Source organism: Procambarus clarkii, chromosome 47 (genome assembly GCF_040958095.1).
Source record: "Procambarus clarkii isolate CNS0578487 chromosome 47, FALCON_Pclarkii_2.0, whole genome shotgun sequence".
Lineage (NCBI taxonomy): Eukaryota > Metazoa > Arthropoda > Malacostraca > Decapoda > Cambaridae > Procambarus > Procambarus clarkii.
In genome coordinates, this window is record NC_091196.1 from 24,241,741 (window position 1) to 24,264,089 (window position 22,349).

Below are 22,349 nucleotides of genomic sequence, written 5' to 3' on the forward strand. Positions count from 1 at the left end.
GTATATGACTGTCAGAGCTCAAATGTTTTCTGTATCTATAAATCACTGTACATAGGCCTTTATGTACCCTTAATTTCTTTCCACATCATACACTCCAACACAGATCGTAGGATGGATGAATGGATTTTTTATCATGCGACACACAGGAATCTTTGGCTATTTACCTCTAGTAAACATTTGCCCTGAATCTTATAAGCAGTTTCATCCCTAAAATACAGAAGAAATAACAAGCATAAAATATTACAGGTCTGAGATGAGCAACAAATAAGAGTTACCATTACTAATGTAACGAGTAAAATGATGCTTCCACCGTTACCTTTTTTTTTTTTAGTTAAAGCATTAAAATCTGAAAATAATTGCAAAACCTTTATTTTCAAATGTCAGACATGCCAAAATAAAACGTCTATAAAAATCCCTGCACAATATTTATTAATCATGATAACCTCTTCAGTAAGGATTCATCAGTGCAGATGGCTTTTGCATTCCTATGTACAAATATACAAGAAAATTAGTCACAGAAAATTTGCTAAGGTCTTGATATGTACACAGCCTAATTTTTTCAGACTAGATTTCATGATACAACTCGTAGACCACCTGAATGATCTGTGCGTGCTGGTGTTGTGCCAAATATTCAGAGCTGCTGCAACATTTCACATTAAATGCAGTGGGAATTATCAAATTAAAATGATGGCTTTCAACTTGCCTGGATACAAAAATATAGCAAATTTATTCCCAGTTAAAGCAACAACTATTAAATTATACTCATGTCTTGCCATTTCTATCATGTTTTAACACTACCATGAAGCAAACCTGCTTCAGTTTGTAAGTAAGTGCAATAAGTCAATTGCACTTACAAATGTTAGGAGAGGTGAGGAAGACGAGTTAGTACACAATTTGTTAAAAGCAATGACTATTAAGATTTAAGTATTAGATAATAAATATACATGTGATAACACACTATCTTAAAATAAACCGCTCTAATTAATCTATCCATTATTTAGCATAGCATAAACCAGATCATTAAACAACAACTTTGCATCACTGCTACTCAGAATTAAAGTTCAGACCACTACAATGTGTACAGTACATAACTATACTGTACTCTGCCATCACAAAATAAAAATGCACAATTCAGTTTTAACATTCGGTTGAAGATTTATGAACCTCCAGGGCCTACTGTACCAGTTATAATATGACTGAATGACTAATTACAATACACACAGAAATCACAGTAACGTGATGTATCAATAAGAAAATCATGTGTAATTTACTAATTACATTCATAACTTCTATACTTTCCTAAGGGTAACGTTCGTCAAATGTCGAGAAATTTATTTCGGTCCCAACAAATGAAAACCTCAAGATTAAAATTTTGCAAGTTTTCTGAAGAACTGTAGAATACTGTATTAATTAATCTAGTATTATATTATATTATACAGCATATGTTATACAGCATGTTATACTTCATATACATATAATACAATAAATAAAGGTTTCAAATGAAAGCAATTTTAAGCAATAAATTGTACATATAAATAGTCCCAAGATTTAAAAAGAAACACTAACCATTTATCACAATTACCAAGAGATCCATGTAAAATAGCTACATAATTATTGTACCAAAAGCGAGTCCTTACAGACTCCTCCATACCTGACAAAGAAAGCAAAACTGCTCAAATTAACAACCACCAATATCTGATCAACCTTTTTCCCCTACAAAACAATCCACTGGATGCCAGTTCCCTAAAATAAAAAAGATAAAAACAAATCTCAAATTTCATTTTCCTCAAAGTTGAGACCGACTCATTGTTTATCTCTATACTTTAAAAAGAGTGAGAAATCCAAGGCAACAATTCTTCTAAAAAAAATAAAGATAAACTAAGTAAGCCGGGCAAGATGATTTTTTGACTAACCTTGTCTACTAGATTCAAACTTTAAATTCCACCACCTTTAGCAGCAGAATCACCCAGCACATATTTTTTGTACATGAGATTCATCTGTTCAAGGAATATGAATGTGAGGACTGTATGAGGGCCAAGGCGCATGTAATATGGCGTGAAACCCTTCCACAATGCGAAGATCCCTTCATTCCGTATCACCTTGTACAGGACATCCAGTGCACTTTTGTATTCCGGTTTACCATCAATTATTTTCATATTCTGAATTCTGAAAGGAAAAAAATTACCTTATCACAACATTAAGTAAAATTAAACAAATCTGAATAGAAAATTATACTAGTTTGAGAATGTTATGGACACGTACTGTACAGTCAACCCTCACACTGTGTGTGACATACCTACACTATTGTACAGTAAAATCAAACAGATCTAATTCTATTGGTGCAAATCACACTTATATTGAACATTCAATTACTCAATTGAATGTTTTGTACTTAACTTGCCAAAACTTTGTCAAGTTAGTACAGTATACAGTATTTTCTGGCAGTAATAACTAATTCTATCTTTTACTTTATTTTCAAATTGCTGGAAATGACTGAAGGAACAAAACTATAGTACAGTGCTCCCTCCAAAATCCAAACCGCCATGTGGAGCATTTCCACTGTTAGTATTGTACACAATTAATCAATTCATTTTCATTTGGCCGAAAATGATATACAAAAGTCAGATTTTAGTATCATCCCCCAATATATCTACAGGAAAGCAACATCTGCACATGAGGATGTGTGATAATTATTACTTAAAAACACTTATTTAATATATTTAAGTATTAAAATATTTAATGTCTATCAATATCAGTGCAATTTTCTGATCATAAAAATTAAATATATAAACAGCACTACTTAGAAGCATACATGTATTATACTTAGTACACGCATGTTAATTTTAACATAAAAAACATTTGTCTGTAGAATTACAAGTTATTTATACAATAGAAATCACCATTTCTAGACACTGTACAGTATTTTCACAGCAACCATTACATTGTGTGATTGCTCATCATTCAACTAAATGAAATAACCGCTGCATTATGTAGGAATGCGGAGGAATTTCTGATGGAGGAGAAAGACAGTTGCACAGCACGTTCCGCGGCGCAGCGCGCGGAGCGCCGTGGGGGCCTATATAAAGAAGAGAGGAGAAGTCATGCGTTCTCTCTTGCTCCGGTCACGCTCCGCTTCACAGGTCAAAAGAAAAATTTTTCGCCACAAACGCTACAAACACGCTTCGCTTCGCAAGAAAAAGGAATAACTTAGGACTCTTGTGTTCTTGGGACTTCTAGAAGCTATGGAAACTACGATTGCTACCTCGATCGCAGCCCCCACCCTGGTTGAGTTTAACTCCGGGGGCCCTTCACCTCACATGCTGAAAAGCTAGGGTCGGTCTACAGTACTCAACTTTCACCAAGGTAAAGTGATATCTTATGTTCTAAATGAAAAGCTAGGTTCCTCCCAAGTGTCGGCGTGTGCCCAGCGCTGTTCCCCACGCGGCCTGAAGACGTTCCAGCTAGGTCATGCCTAGGCAGGGCATTTTAGGCTGCCCCAGCCCTATTGTACGACGATTAATACGGAATTCTTATACAGACTTGCCCTAGCCACTAGCTTGCCAGATTTATAGTCTGCCGGTTAAGCCCGGGAATTTTATATTTATTCAGTATCATCAATGCTAGTTTGCCGGAATTTTGTCCGCCGGTTAAGCCCGGATCCTTTTATGTGGCTCCTTGCTGTGGATTGCTAGTCATATCGTCTGCCGGTTAGGCCAAATAATTTTATGCAGCCTACACTGTGGCTGGGTCGCCGAACTTCTGTCGGCAGGTTGAGCCCAACAAATTTTTTTTAAGAGGCAAGCCTCGTGTTGGAGTGCCAGACCTTTTGTCTGCCGGTTAAGCCCGGAAATTCTATACAGACATTCTTGTTGCCAGAATGCCAGACATATTGTCCGCCTTTTAAGCCCAGGTTTTTTCAGCAGACGCCCTCGCGTTGGGAGGGCCAGAAATATTGTCTACTGGTTAGGCATAAAAATTTTAATGCAGCCTCCTTCGCCGCTGGAATTTTAGACTATTGTCTGCCGGTTAAGCCCGGAATTTTCTATGCAGCCTCTTTCGCCGCATGAATTGTCCATGCTGCGTGTTTGCCAGACCTTGGTCTGACGGTTAAGCCAAACAAAAAATTTTAAATTTTATACGTTGTTCACCTAGCTACGGGATTGCCGTCCTTGGCCTGCCGGCTATGCCCAAAGTAACAAAAAATTTCTGAAGTACCCTAGTGGAGATCTTCGCCATAGTCCCGGTTACCAACATTATATTCTAGCTACTATGGAATTCTCACTGGACAGACGAAAAGGTCCCATTATCACCACTCAGGAACTAATTTTCCCTTTGAAATCCATGAGGCAAAAATTTTCATTTATCAGGGAATTCACTCCAACTGCTGTCGTTACAGCTGATCAACAATCAGGAAAAAGGTCACAAGGCTGTTAAACGCACCACGAATAAGGAGTACAACATAAGATGGAATCCGATGTTTGGCCCCCTTTTTTAAATTTTTCTTATTTCTCTTTTCATTCTTACATTCTGGAGTTCTCGCCTTCCAGGCACAAGCAGGTCACAGTCTGGTTCTTAACATCCTACGGGGTCAGAGATTAGGTTTTAATTCCCAGCAATACGATTAGAAGATGTGTTTTACGCACTAAGAGGTCATTCTTTAATACTTTATTATACATAATTTTCACTCCACGTTCATAAATAAAACTTTATTCGCAAAGGAAAAAATAAGGTTATTTGTCGGACATCAACTGAGGACAACCGGTTAAGCACGCACTAAGAGGTTATTCTTTAATACATCATCATACATAATTTTCACTACGCATTATTAATAAAACTTTATTCGCAAAGGTAAAATAAGGTTATTTGTCGGACATCATCGGAGGACAACACATGATTCGAGGTAATAGATTCCCTTCATATTGTCTGCAGTGGCCTCTATTATTATTGGGCTGTTTTTGTCTCGGTCATTACACTTATAAACCTCTATTAATACGCTACATTAAAAAAAAAGTCTGTACTACTAGAACTTATAAATCTTATAAAATGTTCGTCTCTCTACAGTCAAACAGTTGGTCACAGTTACGATTTTCTCCTACAAGATTGTGTGTATCATGTGATACTATGTGTTCCCCTATACTTTTCCTCCTCGTCACTAAAATAACTTATCTAGAGTCTTAATTCGGTACTAAATAATTAAGCTGGTTAGTTTTCCCAGTTCGTGCGATTCATCTAGGGGGGAATTCATTAATCCTTCAACAGTCCTCGTTAAATTAGGTGCGCGAGATTCTAGTCACGTGCTAATAGGATTACAGTTAGGGTTAAGCCTTTCTTAATTTTTAAGACCTTCAGTCAAGCGGATTATCCTCTTTTAATTCTTATTATTTCCCCCCAAAGACTCATTATCTCCTTAACATAGTACAGTGGAACCTCTATTAACGAGTTTAATCCGTTCTGGCACCGAGCTCGTAACCTGGAAAACTCGTCTTTGGAAACAAATTTCCCCATTTAAAATAAAGGAAATAAATTTAATCCGTTCCACTCCCAAAAACATCCATACTTGTATGAGTTTTTTTATGTAAATATAATATTGCACATGTAAATATAAATGTTTTGTTGTAGTGTTTTAATATTTACTTTACCTTATGAAGAGTAGTTGCTGGCTTGAGGGAGACGATGGGGAGGTGGGAAGGATGAGAGGGGTTATGGTGTGGAAGGAGAATCCACCTCTGAGTCAGGCAGACTCTCTCTTCTTGGGAATTTCACCCAAATTTCATTTCAAATGTCACACAAGGATGCGTTAGACCAGCACCAAATAAAAAACTACATTGATTACACTCGTTGTGTCAACAATATAATAGTCTTACCACGAAGATACAATACAATGCCGTTTTCTCAAATAGGCAATGTGGTTATTAAAGAAAACGTAAATTTCATGGCAAACATGTATACAATCCAAAAGTCGATCGGATAAGAATTGGATTTTATAGAAATATTTGCTCAAATGACGCTTGAGCGCGGTGTTTAGGTGCATTCAAGAGAAAAAAAGTGTGTTACGTTCAAGCGACATATACCTGCGAAAGTGATAACACTTTCATAAAGTGTTATCACAAAGTGATAAATTAATTAAACATTTTCACACACCGGGTTGTCACTGCTTTATCAGGGCAGCTTTTCCAAGAATGCGTTCACCTTTTCAAACATTCCAAACACTTCCCTGATCTCAGTGGAAGAGGCAAGCATCCTCCCTTACCTCCTCATTCCCTTACTAATGGTGTAAATTGTTGATGAGGACCTGCCATACTTCCTTGTGAGATCAATCACACAGACACCACACTCATGCTTCGCTATAATTTCCTTCTTTAAATCCACAATAATTGTGTCTTTCTTCCTCTTGACAACACTATCTTTAGCAAGCAGCTTCTTTGGAGACATCGTGTGTTACAAATTGTAGTCGCAAAACCACTAAAAACCCAAAGAAAAGCTCAAATAAATCCAGAGGGATGCTTGTCGTGTGAGATACAACAACAACACTGGCGTCGGAGGCGTCCGAGAATTTGCGAGAACCCGCGAGACGCTAGGAAGCGCTATGTGGTTTCACTCGTTAATAGAGGCGAGCTCGTCAATAGAGACAAATTTGCTGCGAGTGGCTTGCTCGTTACTGGAAAAACTCGTTAATAGAGCCACTCGTTAATAGAGGTTCCACTGTATTTATCAACAGTTCATTTTCTTTTTCCTCCTTGAAGGGTAGTCCACATCTGTTTTCATGTCCGGTTTATTTTATTCTTTATTTGATGCCTCCCTGTAGGTAATCTCAGTAGACGCACACATTCTCCACTTATTCAGCCGCCCTCGCTATTGGAAAACTTGACCCAGAATTATTCTATCTGCCGCCCTAGCTATTGGATTGCCAGACCTCATGTCTGCCGGTTAAAGCCCGGAATTTATTGCAGACTCCCCCGCTGCTGGAGTGCCAGACCTTTTTGTCTGACGGTTAAGCCCGGAATTATTATGCGGCCGCCTCGCTGCTGGATTGCCAGACTTTTTGTCCGACGGTTAAGCCCGAAAATTATTTTATGAAGCCTCAATGGCTGCTGGTTTGCCCTGGCCGTGGATTGACCCTGGACGCTGGCTGTACCAGTTTGACCGCTGGTGTAGCAGGAAGTCCACCAACAACTACTTCAGATGTTGGAGATCATTGCAATGGACTCGGTAACCAATTTTATAATTTGCTGCTCCGAAAATCTCCCTGGACAGTCGCAAGGACCCTATTTCACCACACCAGAAATGAATATCTCTTTTACATCCCCCAAAAAAATTGTTTTTATTCAACAGGTGACGACGCTTCGACTGCTGCCGTTCCAGCTGATCTGCAATCAGCAAATTCACGAGACTGTTAAACGTACCACGCATTCGGAGAGCAATTTACTATGGAAACCGCTGTATTGGACCTTATATTTCTTATATTTATTATCATCCACATATTTCTGGAGTCAGTGCCATCCGGACGCATGCATGTCACAGTTATGATTTAACTTCCTTCGGACGAGATTAAGCTTTTAATCTCCGGCATTAAGATTATAAGCTGTGGTTTACACATTAAGTGGTTATTCTTTAATACAATCTTATACTTATCATACGCTTAACGCTTCTTAATTAAAACCTTAATCGCATTAGGTAAATCAATTTATTGGTCGGTTTGCATGCGGAGGACAACATATGATGGACTTCAATGTCATTGACTCAGTTAATTTTAGACTGAAATGGACACAGTTCTTTGCGGGCTGTATGGGACTCAGTTAACACACTTATAATTTGTTGTGTGTGTGTCTCTCCGGACACAAGCAGGTCTCAGTTGTGGTTAAGTAACTGTTTTTTCTTATATTCATTTATCGGGTACTTATACGTTGATATGTATTTTATATGGGTCATATAGTTATTTTGATTACTTCGGAGTATTCTAATTTTATTATGATGGTTTATATTTGAATATAATTAATACCTGCGTACGATCGTTCAAGCCAATCAATTCCCTTCGGGGCAGGATATTGCAGTGTTTCCTTTTGAATTAATGCTACGATTAAGGTTTACTCTTCAATATAAGTTTCACAGTGGAGGGGGTTTTGTGCGGTATTCATTTAGACAACTGGTAACTTAAGTTACTCCCTTCTTCTGACCTTGGGTGCAGGGATGCGTGGGCTTTTCAAGCCACGTACCCGTTGGATTACAGTTACGATTAAGTATTAATTTTCCTCTTTCAGCTTTCAAGCCTAAATCTTCAGGTTACATAGACTCTCCTCATTTAAATTCTTACTAAATTACACTTTACACACTTATTACTTATTCAAGATACATATTTACAGACCTTAATTTACTAAGGATTAGGGTCTTTCGTTATTAGCTCTGTTGTTAATTGTACATGGGTTCTTTATTATTCCTGTTACCGCGGTGGTACTTAGGTACTATGTTCTGTACTACTTCGGCTACTCCTTTGTTGGTGACGATACTTCCTTTCTCTTGGATCGCTGTGGTCCTCGTGGATTTACAAGTCTGTAAATAACATATGATGCTACGTATTCTCCCACAACCCTTCAATTCGCCTTCAATAAATTAAATGAAACTTTAATCACAATAGTTAAATATTTAAGCTGCTTACTTTAACTGAAACTTAAATTTCTCAGTCTCGTGCGTTTCATTTAGTGGGTAAATCAAGTTAATCCTTCTTCAGTCCTCGGTAGCATTGGCGCGTGAGTTCATCCTGTCGCGTCCCATTAGGATTACAGTTAAGGTCAAGTCTATTCATACTCTATAAGAATTAAGCTAAACAACTTACAGGTCAAGCGGTCTACACACTTTTAATTTTTTTTTCCTTTCACCGACTTAATATCTCATCCACGTAGTTACTTCTCAACTGTTATTTTCTGTTTCTGCAAAGTAGGGACGTTTTCTTCCCGTTTTCATGTTCGGATTATTGTATATTTTCTTTTAAGTGCTTCCCTTTAGGTATTTCTGTAGTCGCATGTTTTCCTTACTTAGGAATTATCGGCCAGTCAAGTGCGGTAAATTTCTTTATTGTCGGTCGCTGGGTCTCACGTTACAAATTTAATCATGTACTTCTTAAGGCATTTAATTCTTACTTATTTACTCTTCACATATTCAATAACTTATTCACGCTACATATTTATATACAGTAATTATTTAAGGATTATGGACATTCGCTATTTGTACTTCTATTATATGTTACATGGATTATATTATTATCCCTGCTATCGCTGAGGTAATTAGCTATTCTGTTTAAAAATCTAAAACCTCTTTTGTCTGTTGATGGTACTTCCCTCATCCTGTAACGTGTGGTACTTGAGGCTTTCCAAGTTTGTAATACTACGTATTCTCACAACCCCAATCAGTCTTACCCTTAACTAACTTAATAAAAACTTTAATCGCAATAGTTAATAAATTACGCTGCTTATTTCTCCCAGTTTGGGAGGTGTTCTTATTGGATTTGTTATTACTGATTAACGATAAACCTTAAACATTGATGCCTTCCTTTTAGTCATTCTTCGTCGTCACACCTTGGCCTACCCTACCGTAATTAAATACTGTTCACATTTGTGCCTTCCTTTTAATTAATCGGTCACCGGGATTCCGGAACATATTTAAAAATCTATAATTATGAAGGCTTTCTAAATTTATTTTGTTACTTTTATACTTACATCTATACAATAGATATTGGGAATTACTATTACTAACATTATAAAGTACTTAATTGTTGTTAAAGATTCGCTGCCTGGAACGGGGGGTTCCGGGCTATGGTGAGCCCGTAGATGAAAAGTATTTAGTTAATGACTTTTAATATTCATTAATCCGCTTACTTGTAACAGTCTGGGACGCTTTATTCTATCAATTATTAATTTGTTTTACTATTCACAGACTGTTGGGGATAGTCTTTATGGTATTCTTATACAGCCTATTTGCGGTTAGATTAGTGGTATGGTTGTTGGATGGTCGTTAAGGATTAAGACACCCAAGGGGTGGCACGGGCATGCTTCGCCGAAAAATCGTATGACATTATACAGCTCATTTTATTCTGGCTAACGACCAGTAAAAAAAAAAAAAAAAAAAAATGCGGTTGCCATGCCGCATTGACGTAATTCAAGCTTGACGCGGTGCCCCCCTTTGCATTTTGAGGGTATGGGTTGTTCTCACATATTCATGCATTAATTGCAGTATATTACACGTTCATGCGAATTTAACGACATTCTATAGTACATGTCTTCCAATGCTTAGAACATGGGAAGGTCACATACTCCACTACGTTTCGTGGTAATTGGTCTACAATTTTAACACCATGTTATCGAACCAGTATTTACCCAAGTCTTTTTTCATTTCCTACGCAGTAGTCGTTCAAGGGAATTTATTTATGTCTATAGTATGACGCAAAATACAGAATTGCTTATTCTAACTAAGGCACAAATACATTGCAAGATTCACAGAAGAACAACTCCAGGCGTCTTGTTACTAATGCTTTATTATTATTGCCCAGTGTCCTATTCGCCTCAATTACAACCGAGCATGCATTGCTCCTTTGGTTTTAACCATCTTACTAATTGCAATTCCCAGTTCCCTCTCATCGCAGAATTCCCTCAGTTCACAGAATCATCGCGGAGGGGTCAACACACACCCCTCGGGACGAGGAGAGCTGCGTGGACCGGCCTGCTCCCACCTGACGCAATCTGATTCAGCAGTCCGCAGCCCATTCATCCTATGAATTTTTTTTTTTTCCTAGGTTCCTGCTTAGGTACCCTGCCTAACATCGGGCTTTCCTTTAATATGTAATAATAGGCATTTTCCCATAGCTTGCGTTAGTCGCAATCTGCCTTACGCGCGGTCTCCTAGACTGAGGAGTGTTACCCGTCTGCCATCACTTACATTGCCACTAGAGTGTTCTTTTTCCCCAATATCTGTTCAAGAACAATTCGGCTTGCCTGCCTGGGCGTTGCAGTCTACGTCCCCGGTGCTGTCGGTTCAAGGTAGCCCACCCACTTCTTGACTTCAGTTCCTGCCGCTAAGGGTGAGCATGATAGAACGCCATTAGTCATCTCCTAGAAAGACGGCATCCAATGGACCTGTGGAACTGACTATACTCTATCCGGAATTATTACTCAAGCCTTATTCATAATAGAAGTACACACTTTTTCACTTCCATGCGTTGTGTTTTTAGACTAACCCGCCAACAGTGGCCTTCAGGTGATGGTCAGCCCCACAACTGTGATATTTACCATTTTGTGATTAACTGCAACATCAGTGCTTCATTTACTTTACGTTAAATAGTAATGATGATAAATTAGATAACATACTTTGAGTGTTCCGTCAGTGTATATGGTCGGTACAACGTTGTCTTCATCTTATTGCAAGGAGCCCTATTCGTTTGGGTTTCGGAGCGTTTAATTCCCCCCCTGCTTTACCACATGTTCACCCCTGCCAACTCTTACTGCAGTAATATTTCCAGAACGACTACAGACCGTCGGGGAACAACACATGGACGGGGAACATTGGTTTGCGACCGAAGAATACTCTCGATGGACTGCACGGATGGGCGAATGAAGGAACTACTCAGCTGCACTGGGGCCAGCCTCGCTAGGCTAGCCTCCGCGAGGGCAGGATACAGCGACGACGACGCCCACGAGGACGACCCGGCGTGGCGGTGCACATCACGCGTAGCACGCATGAGAACGACTACAGACCATCGAGGAACACCTCATGGACGGAGAACATAGGATCGCGCACGAAGAACACTCCTGACGGACTGCACGGATTGGCACACGCAGGTCCTACTCAACCGCCCTGGGGTCAACCTCACTGGGCTAGTCTCTGCAAGGGCGGGATACAGCAATGACGACGACACGAGGATGTCCTGGCGTGGCGGGGCATAGCACGCGAGGCATGTACGAGGTAATACGCCCACAACACGCAGACATCAAGACGCCCGCCTTGTATACACATGCACCAGAAGGGGCTCCATTGGTCACTTCCAGGATGCTGCTTACCTAGCAGCATTTACCAGCCATGTACGCCCGACTCTGTACCTTTTTTCAGTTCTGGAAATTCCTGACTGTTTTTTTAACGGCAGAGGTAACGGGTGTACGGGCACGGATGTGGACGCAGACAAGGAAAAAACTCCTTGATACCCCGCAACGCAGAACTTGCGGCTACGCCATTCCTGGTGGCACGGCCCCCAACGTCAGATGAGAAGTCAACGCCCCTACACGCTGATGCTCCTTACGTGGCCAGCGCCCTCCCAATGGCTACGCCCCACATTCTTTCCGGATTGGACGGGCCACGCAGCCGTCACTTGACGAGCATGAACAGGAAACAATTAAGGACGTCGGACGGTGGAGGAGTGATGTTTTTCACTCATACGTCAGGCAAGATGTCATCATGCTTCCACATTGAAAACATTACGCGGCCAGCAGGCACTCGCCCTTCGGGGGGGGGGTCCGGCCAACTGGCTCTGCGAGTGGGGGTGCAGCGCCGGCCCCTAAGTATTACACTGTCCGCAGCTACTTACTCTGACTTGTAAGAGTAATGTTAAATTTGCCTTCTAGGTGTATTCTACAGCTACTGGTAATTTACGATTTCACATTATGTCTGGGATTGGCGCATTATTTCTGTCATGTGTTAGGCCACTATATGATACTCTATAAGCCCTGATTCTACTTGAAAATTATGTTAAACGTTTGCCTTACTTGTACACATAGTTAATAAGGATTCGGCGTTCTGCAGACCATGTTTTATTTAGTCATATGTATTAATGTTATTAAGTTGTTGTAGTGTAGTCAAGTTATACATGTATTTATGCTGTTGTAAATTATACAAGTTACCTGCTTCATTAACATGGTCTGCAAAAATTATTTATTTGTTAAATTATTTATTTGTTAAATAAATAGGTCCCCATACTGTTGGTGTCTTATTCCTCCATTATCAGAAAATCATAAATATAAATTAAATATTGATATTACCACTATTACCACTTTCAGACAATGTTGACAGTTTATTTTTTTTATTTTTTTATTTTTTTGAGATATATACAAGAGTTGTTACATTCTTGTACAGCCACTAGTACGCGTAGCGTTTCGGGCAAGTCCTTAATCCTATGGTCCCTGGAATACGATCCCCTGCCGCGAAGAATCGTTTTTTCATCCAAGTACACATTTTACTGTTGCGTTAAACAGAGGCTACACTTAAGGATTTGCGCCCAGTAAATCCTCCCCGGCCAGGATACGAACCCATGACATAGCGCTCGCGGAACGCCAGGCGAGTGTCTTACCACTACACCACGGAGACTGCTGTCTTATGTTATGTGATAACATTACAAAATTATAGGGATTTCCAAGAACAGAAGGCTAATAAATCTCACCTTGTCTTTGCAATATCAACTGGCATTGAGGCAGTAGTGGTGACTAAACCAGAAATCATTGAAGCACAGAAATGAAGGAAAATGTTCTCTTGGAAGTAACCTGTAAAAATAACAACGAATAGAAAACACCTACAAGTGTTACGTTGACACTCTTGCATCCCAAAGACACGTTTTAGAATCATTAATACTCTGATAGTAAACATTCCAATGACACTAAATTGCATTATCCAACTGCTATTCATGACCATTTGTATATTCATTACTGTCATGCATAATCAATTATAAATTCAATTTTGTTTTTGCATCTATTCTCTAGAGAATTAATTTGCAAACATTGGACACCAAATTTATAGTTATAACACAAGAAAAAGCTGAAGAAACAAAATGGTTATAAACATTTTAAGCATTGCTAAGTGCGCCAAGCGCACTAGGTTTACGTTCCACAATTTGCAGAGGAGACCAAAATCTATTATAAATACAAGTTTGGTTTTGCATCTGTTCTCTAGACAATTCATTTGTGAACATTTTGACACCAAATTTATTGTTATAACCCAACAAGTAAGTAGGCAATGAGTCATAATAATGTGGCTGAAGTATGTTGACCAGACAACACACTAGAAAGTGAGGAGACGACGACGTTTCAGTCCGTCCTGGACCATTCTCAAGTCGACAATCAACTTAAGAATGGTCCAGGACGGACCGAAATGTCGTCGTCCCTTCACTTTCTAGGGTGTGGTCTGGTCAACACCAACAAGTTAGAAAATATTAAACGATTGAAAAAATTGTCAAATCGCTGAGTGGGCTGTGTGTAACCCAGGTACCCCAAAATGTTTACAGTCCAGAATGCATGCAGAAACTGCACCCCTAGTGTTAAAAGTAAATATTTTAAACTAGAAACCAATGACCATCAACCAGCTGTTGCCTTTGCCTTAAATTACAAATTAGTCAATATTATAAAGCACTGTATATTACAGTATATTCTGTCTCCAAATCCTACATTTAACCTAAAATTATTATTTCAAATCAATTGGGCAAATCAGTTCAAATTCAAGATTTTACCAGATGCAAAAGTAGAACGTTTTTATAATGACCTTTATCAAATTATATATGTTCACTAAATGATGGCAAGTGCACCAAATTCTACATTCTCCTCAATTTTAATGTTCCTAATATTGTGCAATAACTTGGGGTTGTCTATGATTCTATGCTGTTCTGATATCACTTCTGAGCTGAAAACATAAGTTAAAAAGGAGTAACTGATGCACAAATACAATAGTAGCAGTGTACTAAGAGACTGACACAATTTGCACTTTAGCATTTAAAACATCTATATAATTCCCTCATGATTATTTATTTCTTATACATTACAGTACTGTATGCTACTGTACATTTTTCTTTTGCACAGTTGTTTATATACATACAACAACTTAAAAAAATAACCAACATATTCTTTGTTTCATTAGGGTCAAAATATATACATATTCTTACCAGATTGTATGAGTGCTTGTTTGGCCTGAGAGTAAGATGCTAGCTGAGCAGCATTCACCACCATGGCTCTCCCCATGGTGGGTATAGCTCCCCTCCATAACGTTAACACGCCCTCTTCTCTCGTTATTCTAAACAGAGCGTCAAACACACTCTTATAGTTACGACGTTCGGCTAGTGGTAGTCTGCCATCCGATGTCATTCGGATTAGAGATATCTGAAAATGTAATTACAAAATTTGTATCAGATCAAAACACATTTATTAAACAAGTTTCTTTTTTTAAGGCTCAAAATGTCAGTTCCACTAAGCAGACAAACACTGTAGTGTAAAACTCTAAAGGAATGCCAGTAACAAACAAAACTTTCAGAACGTTTAGCTCAGTGGAGAGCTTCTAGCTTAAGAAGCAGTCATACAAAATTTTGCTATGGAAATGTTATCCTCTACAGCATACTGTATAACAAATCTAGCCAGACACTGAACTAAAGATTCATTCAAGCCGGACTGTGAGAGGGAATTCAATTCTCTTCCCTCCTTCCCACCAGCCCAGATTTTTGGGAAGAACACTTTGTATATTTTTGGTGGTTTGGGAATGCATTCCACCCCCATTTGTAGTATTGTGGCTGTGCCTGTGGGAAATCTGGTTCCAACTATGGAACAATTCATTGTTCCAACTATGGAACAGTTTTTTCACAATGACCTTATGGAAATATGTTGGGAAGTCCTGTAATGTATTTACTGTGATAATCTTACACATTAGTCCCTACCAAGAGTGCAGAATGCATTCTTATAAAGTTGAAAACATGCAAAACTTTTGAGAGATAAAGGTGCATAACACACTTAAAATTTTGACGACATTTGGAAAAAGTGATTCTAGTGAGCTATTGTTGTTTATGAAACTACATTGGAGAACCTAGCAGTCCTTAATCTGTGCAACCCACAATACTGTATGTAAAAATAGGCCTGATATACCAACCCGTCCTCTCGAATAGTACATCCCATTTTGACGAATAAATCCCCAACGTCAAAATATGATACACTATAAAGGCTCGCAAATTTGATGGGCTGTCCCATTTTCTCATCACGCGTCCTTGGTCAAGTTATGTTCAGGCAATCTAGTACATCTTTTTTTGTGACATTGTGACAACTCGAGAGAATGGGCTGGATATACAATATGGTGCAGTACTTTAAAAATCAAACAAATGACAATGTCAGTCCAAGATAAAAAAAATCAGATGAAAATAATTATTAAAGTGCACAGTTTTGTTGTCTATATGAACAAGTGCTTAAGGTCTCAAATTACTGGCACTGCACCACATTGTCACCTACATATGATAAAGTGTCACCTACACGTGATAAAGTGTCACCTACATATAAGTGATGCATAAAAAGTAAGGAGCATAGCTCCTGGTTCTGCTCTTATTGGAAAAGACTTCAGGGGCATGTGGAGTACTTTTCATCGCTTCCAAAAGAACTACCTTTTCCTGCAAAACAAAATGACAAGTGATAGAAACTATGTAAAAGATGAGCTTTAACAGTAAACAAAATTAATCTGTAAATACCATCTGGGTAGTTCACAATCCAGGTCACACATACTGTACTGTGTAAGGACTAACAACTGGCCCCATAGCCTGCTCAAGGCGGCATCATGTGTAATTAAGCAAAACTGATGGTGCTACTTATAGAGGACACAATTATGGATTGTATCTTTTGTCTTCATCACTGCTCATTTCCCACTTCCATGGAGTGGGGAGGCATAAGCCAAGAAAAAGTAGAGAAAATAGAAAAAAAGAATTAAAATGGTTGAACAGAGCCAAATGCCGACAGCAATGTAGGGAAACATTAAGTAGACATTTTCATTTGGAAGTGACAGTTGGCGTGCATGGGATTTATCAACCTAACAGAGGACCAGTGATATAGAAGTAAGATGGATGGGATCAGGCAAGTGAAGATACAGTAAGGTCACCGAGGCCAAAAATTATGCAAGTCACATTTAATTATTTTGAGGTATTTATCAAGTCAGGTAGCAATACTCAGTATTCCATGATTCTGTTCAATGGTGTTGCGGTGTTTAATGGCTGCACATTACACAGTGCCTTCTAATGTTTTCTCTGATGCACGTTTATCACTCCTAAATTCAAAAGGTGTTTATCCGGGTTTCTACGAGACATATGGTTGGTATTATCTACATGGCAGGTTACTCCAGGGGCCTCATTGGCCACTGGATCATCGTCTTAATTTGTCTTTCATTTACTCTCTTCTGTATCCCTTTAGTACCAGTTTTTCTGCTCTTTCCATTTAGTTTAGAGACAATTACTTTGTTTGTAGCTATTTTTCTTTTAGCTATGACTGTGATGCCAGGGTTTCCATTGGGAGTCTGATTTGTTCAGCCAGCAGTGCATCCCCCTATGGCTACTGGATTCTCCTCCCCCTCTTCCCCCCCAGTAGGTTTTTTCCTTTTTGCTCCATATGGAGACAGAGGCACCAAGTGCCTCCGAGCTAAGAAATCCAGCATTGATTGTAACTTCCAGTCTTGACTCTCACTGGAGCATTTAACATTTCACAAACTCAATACATAAAAACTAAGATATACACTAGGAGGCCCCCCCCTCTATTCATGTTATCCTTTCATGCAGGATTAAGCATATGATACAGTACCATTTAAAATGTACACCTAGGACATTATTAATATTAAAAATGGACAATACTTTACAAATGTATATACAAGACGATACATGATAAAAAAGTTATGGTAGAGAATATTTTATAGATAATGCTTTAATACTGCACGAGTAAATAAGCAATTATCAAAAGAAGGCACCAAGCTGGGGAGGCGATGTAGCACCGTCAAATGTGGGAGATATTCAAAAGGCGCCAAATATCACTAAGAATGCCAATACGATAACAAAAGTGCATAAAGCAAACAACATCTAAGATATCCGATTCATCAAGGATTCTATCGAGGGACAGGTGACCGTGAGGGACAGTCGGGAAGCAAGACACACACACATTCTGGAAGTCAGAGCATTCAACAAAGATATGCACGACCGTAAGAGAGAATGCAGTTTGGACAATAAGGAGCAGGGCGTTGCTCCATCAAGTGCCCGTGAGTTAAAAGGGTATGGTCAATACGTAACCTCGTCAGAGCCATTTCCCACTGTCGGTTACGGTGGTAGGAGGAAGGCTATGGAGACACGCTACCCTTAAGAGCATGCAGCCTGTTACCAGTAACAGAAGACCAGCGATCCTGCCAACGAGCAAGTATTGTAGAATGACTAACTGGGGTAGAAGACTAAATAAGGAACACCTTTGCGGCTGCTTTAATACAAGCTAAACTATATAACAATTAATTCTGAATAGCAACACATCAAATTTGTTCTTTATATATCCTGATATAGTATTCCAGTAAAATATGGTATTTGTCTGCACTTACTGTAGAGTTGCGGATCTAGACAAATTTAGCAATACTGTACTGTCTGTACAAATTTGTCAGACCTAATATCCCAAAGCAAATATTCCAACACTTATAAGGCCTGGCTTTGAGATTTCCATGTAAACACAGGATTTTCTCCATTTCTCAGAAAGAAACATTATAAAATTAAGATTTGCACTCTATATGATAAATGCAATAATTATGATAAAGCAGTAATAAGGAAATTTTAGAAAACTATAGAACATTATCAAAACAGCATATTCAAATTGTATAGAAATACTTTGTTCAATGTTAGTTATCTTTCTAAAGCTGATGCATCGTCAGCAGAAGTGTTGAAACTTATTTCTGGAAGTAATAAACCAAGAGAAGCCTTGTACGCTCACATATATGAACAAACAATACACACTTAAAACACAAAAGACATGCAAATCACTAACCTCTGCAGGAGTCCCCACAAAGGCACCCGCCATGCCAGCTACCATACCCAGGCCTGCTTTGACGATGAAGCTGGGAGGTTCACCACTGGGCCTGCCAAGGAAGGTCTCTTTACATACTTTATGACTTCTCTCTAATACCTGAATATTCAGGAAAGCAAGCAACTGTACAATAAAATACAGTAAGCTACAATACTTCCCAAAGGAACATCATACTGTAGGTAGTATTGTATCCATCTCCGTGAGAGGCCCAGATGAAATTCTAAAGGAACTTGAACAAATTTTCACAGAGATGTGTCCATTTACCTTACCTTAACGTGGAACAAATGCTGAATCGAAAATTTACCACTTTCTCATGTGATTGTCATTTATATTTTAGCTGTACTGCATCATTTTAATAAATTTATTTTGTCAGCATCTTATTTTATAGCATTTCTACTACAGAAAATTTAATCATCTTTCTTTGCAACAGTTCAGTGGAATCTTTGGAAGATCAATTCCCTATCCCGGTGAAATATGGAAATATTGTATGGGGTTGATATACAGTAGTGGTGACAATGACATACCCAGATGCACATTCCCTTACCCTGATGCTTTCTCAAACAACCATGTGTATATGCCAAGACGAGTGGTAGTGTATGTTGCCTGACGAAGGAGACCCGCAGAGAGCCCAGAGTAGAGAGCAAAGAGTCCTTCTGATTTGATCACATGCTTTATTACGTGGTAACTTGTCTTGTGCTCTTTACTTGTTGCAACCTGCATTCGGTTCTTGACGAGATCGAGGGGCTGAACGAAGCAGGTGGCCCCCATACTGTGGAAAACCAAAGCAACTTAAACATTTAAATGGTAAGTGTAGTTTTAGATTAATCAATACAAAACTAGTTATAAAAACCATGCCTTCCTGCACCTACCTACAATTTTAGTGATGTACTGGCCTTTATCCCACAAATATAATAGAAAGCAGCAAAATGTTTACAAATTAATGCATACAAACACCACAGCATGTGAAATTTTCCAATGTGCCCTCAGGCTAGGCACGTCTAGCTAGTGATCGACCCCAAAGACACATTTATCAGTCTTAATTTACCCTGTATCCAAATTTTGTATTTTCTCAAATACAAGTTATTACGTACTAAAATATGTTGAACAGTTAGGCCTAACTTAGGCCTACCTAAGATCTACCCTAAGTTAGACATCTAACTTAGGGTAGATGATCAGGTTCTGTTAGCAATTATTTATATTTGCAGTACTGTACTGTACTTGGATGAAATACGAAATGAACGAAGCTCCCATCATAAACATGGGGGTTTTGGCAAATGGATTGGTGAGCATTGGGTCTTTGTTGAGGACAGGATGGAGTTATTATAAGAACATAAAATTATAAATATGCCACTAGGTTATAGCCTTCTTGCAGAAGAAATGCAAGTGATTCAGCATTCAGTAACCATCACTCTACCTGTACTTGATAATGTTTTTAATTATACCCTTTAGATGAAATAGGAGCTTTAATAGACCATGTCTAAAACCAAAGTGCAAAAATTACCAAAATTGAAAGAGATGTAAATCAGAAATAAAATGAATATTTAACTTTCATATACAGTACATGAAACATTTATATACAGTACTGTACTCATAAGTGTTACTCTTTTGAAAAAAATAGACCAAAATAAAATGTGTGCAGCTCTTTCCGAGAACTAATCTGAGAACTCCCTAAATAACAATCCTTAACATAAGGATCGTGAACATGTTGATTATGGGTCAATAGGGTGCTTCACTAGAGAACATCTGTCACTGCCTTGTTCTAACGATGTTGGATAATTGTATTCCAATTTATACAGTATTGTATCCCAACTATAAAATAACCCATAGACCTGGATCTGTATAATGTAATACTGTACAGTACTCTACATGGGATTGTATATATATCTAAATGCAGAGCCCAAAATGTCTGTCTGCACATATCCACAAGCCTTAGGTTAGTTATGGGTTTATTATTTAAATGCTTCTGAAAATGTGTTGCGCACAGTCCAATATGACACTTGCCAAAACAGTGTGGAACACGGGCAATATCCCCAACATATCTGCTCCTAACACACAATAATAAATAGATTTTTTATTCAGGTAAAGGTATATACATTGAAGATGAGTTACAAACATAATGTTGGAATTTAAAAATAGAGCTAGTACATACAATACCTAAAGCCACTCGTACACATAGCGTTGCAGGCAAGATACCTGTACTTCCAATACTTCCTCTAAAGTACTGTAGTTTTATAAAAGATTAGTTCATGCTACTAAGAGCACTGAAAATATTTTTCTACTCAACATCAGCACATAAGAAATGTAGTATAATTGGCTTCATTCAATTCTCAGGCAGGACAGAAACGGTTGGGCACGTTTCCTGTCGCCTAATGGCTCTATTCACCTAACAGTCAATAGGTACCCAAGAGTTGGGCAACTGTTATGGGGTTGTATCCTGGGGCAGGGTCAGTAGGTAGACCTTGAGGCAATCTCAATACAAGCTTAAAGTACATGTATACATAGGCTTCCTGTCCCCGACAAAACGAATTATTGGCAGTTGATAGAAGTTACCTGTGACAGGTCACAGCACAGTGGAGTGTGACCTGTGACACCCTGCAGGGTCACGCACCAGTGTATGACCCACCACAGATCACACACCATTAATATGACCTCAGAAATGTAGCCCCATTATACATACATCACCACGGACGTCTGCCCGCTGTACCCCCTGAAAGGTCATCATCCCTGATACAGAAATGATAATTCACGAGTGAACCCAAGATAGCTGCGATAGCAAATTGCGTGCCTTCGTGATAGACCGATATCCTCCTCCCCCTGCCTCACACACACACACTCAACACCTACACACACACACACACGCTGCTTACCCTGCCATGCCTCCGAAGAGGAATTTAATGCCGTTAGGGATGGTGGTTTGCTTGTGTGAGGGAGCCATGGCGAGGTTGGTGTGGGGCAGCAGCGGCCCAGATGGAGACTCCGGCCCCGGTCACCTCTCCTCCTCGCCTCAACGACCTCCACTCACTCACGCTAATCACATCTCACAAGTCATATAATTATATATACCTGCTAGTCATGCTACATGTACACAATAAGGAATTCATATCCTCTCTATGTAGATATATGATACAAGTAAGCTTTACAGCAGCTCATCTAATTCATGGAAGTTGTCATATCGTCCTGTGAGAATATGTTATTTCTGGTATGCATATAAGTATTAATATATAAGTCACAAAAAACAGGATATACAGTTTAAATGTCTGCCAGATTTAATTAATACGTGTAGTAGAAATTAAAATTGTTTAAGAGCAATTTATCATGTACGTAAATAGATATAGTTTTAATAGTATTCATTTATATATATGAAAAGTCATTTAAAGAAAGTTAGGTTTATAGCTACAAAGTATATAAATTCTTCTGGATTATTGATTGAGAAATTATGGGTGAGGAGTAGTCACGCACTACTTGATATTTGGGTCAAAATTGTACACCATATATCACAACTCTCACAAGGGTGGAACCTATTATATTAGTGATTTTGAGTTG

The 22,349-nt window shown here is 38.8% G+C and overlaps 1 protein-coding gene across 1 annotated transcript; it reads right to left on the reverse strand.

Moving 5' to 3' along the window:
* Window positions 1-408: 408 nt before the first annotated feature.
* LOC123763005 (mitochondrial 2-oxoglutarate/malate carrier protein) lies at window positions 409-21,932 on the reverse strand. Its single transcript, XM_045749915.2, has 6 exons — window positions 21,674-21,932; window positions 19,351-19,575; window positions 18,768-18,858; window positions 14,903-15,116; window positions 13,415-13,514; window positions 409-2,166 (listed from the first exon to the last, which is right to left on the reverse strand). Exons 1-6 carry the CDS (start codon window positions 21,739-21,741, stop codon window positions 1,935-1,937), a joined length of 930 nt encoding a protein of 309 aa, XP_045605871.2. The 5' UTR covers window positions 21,742-21,932; the 3' UTR covers window positions 409-1,934.
* Window positions 21,933-22,349: the final 417 nt, after the last annotated feature.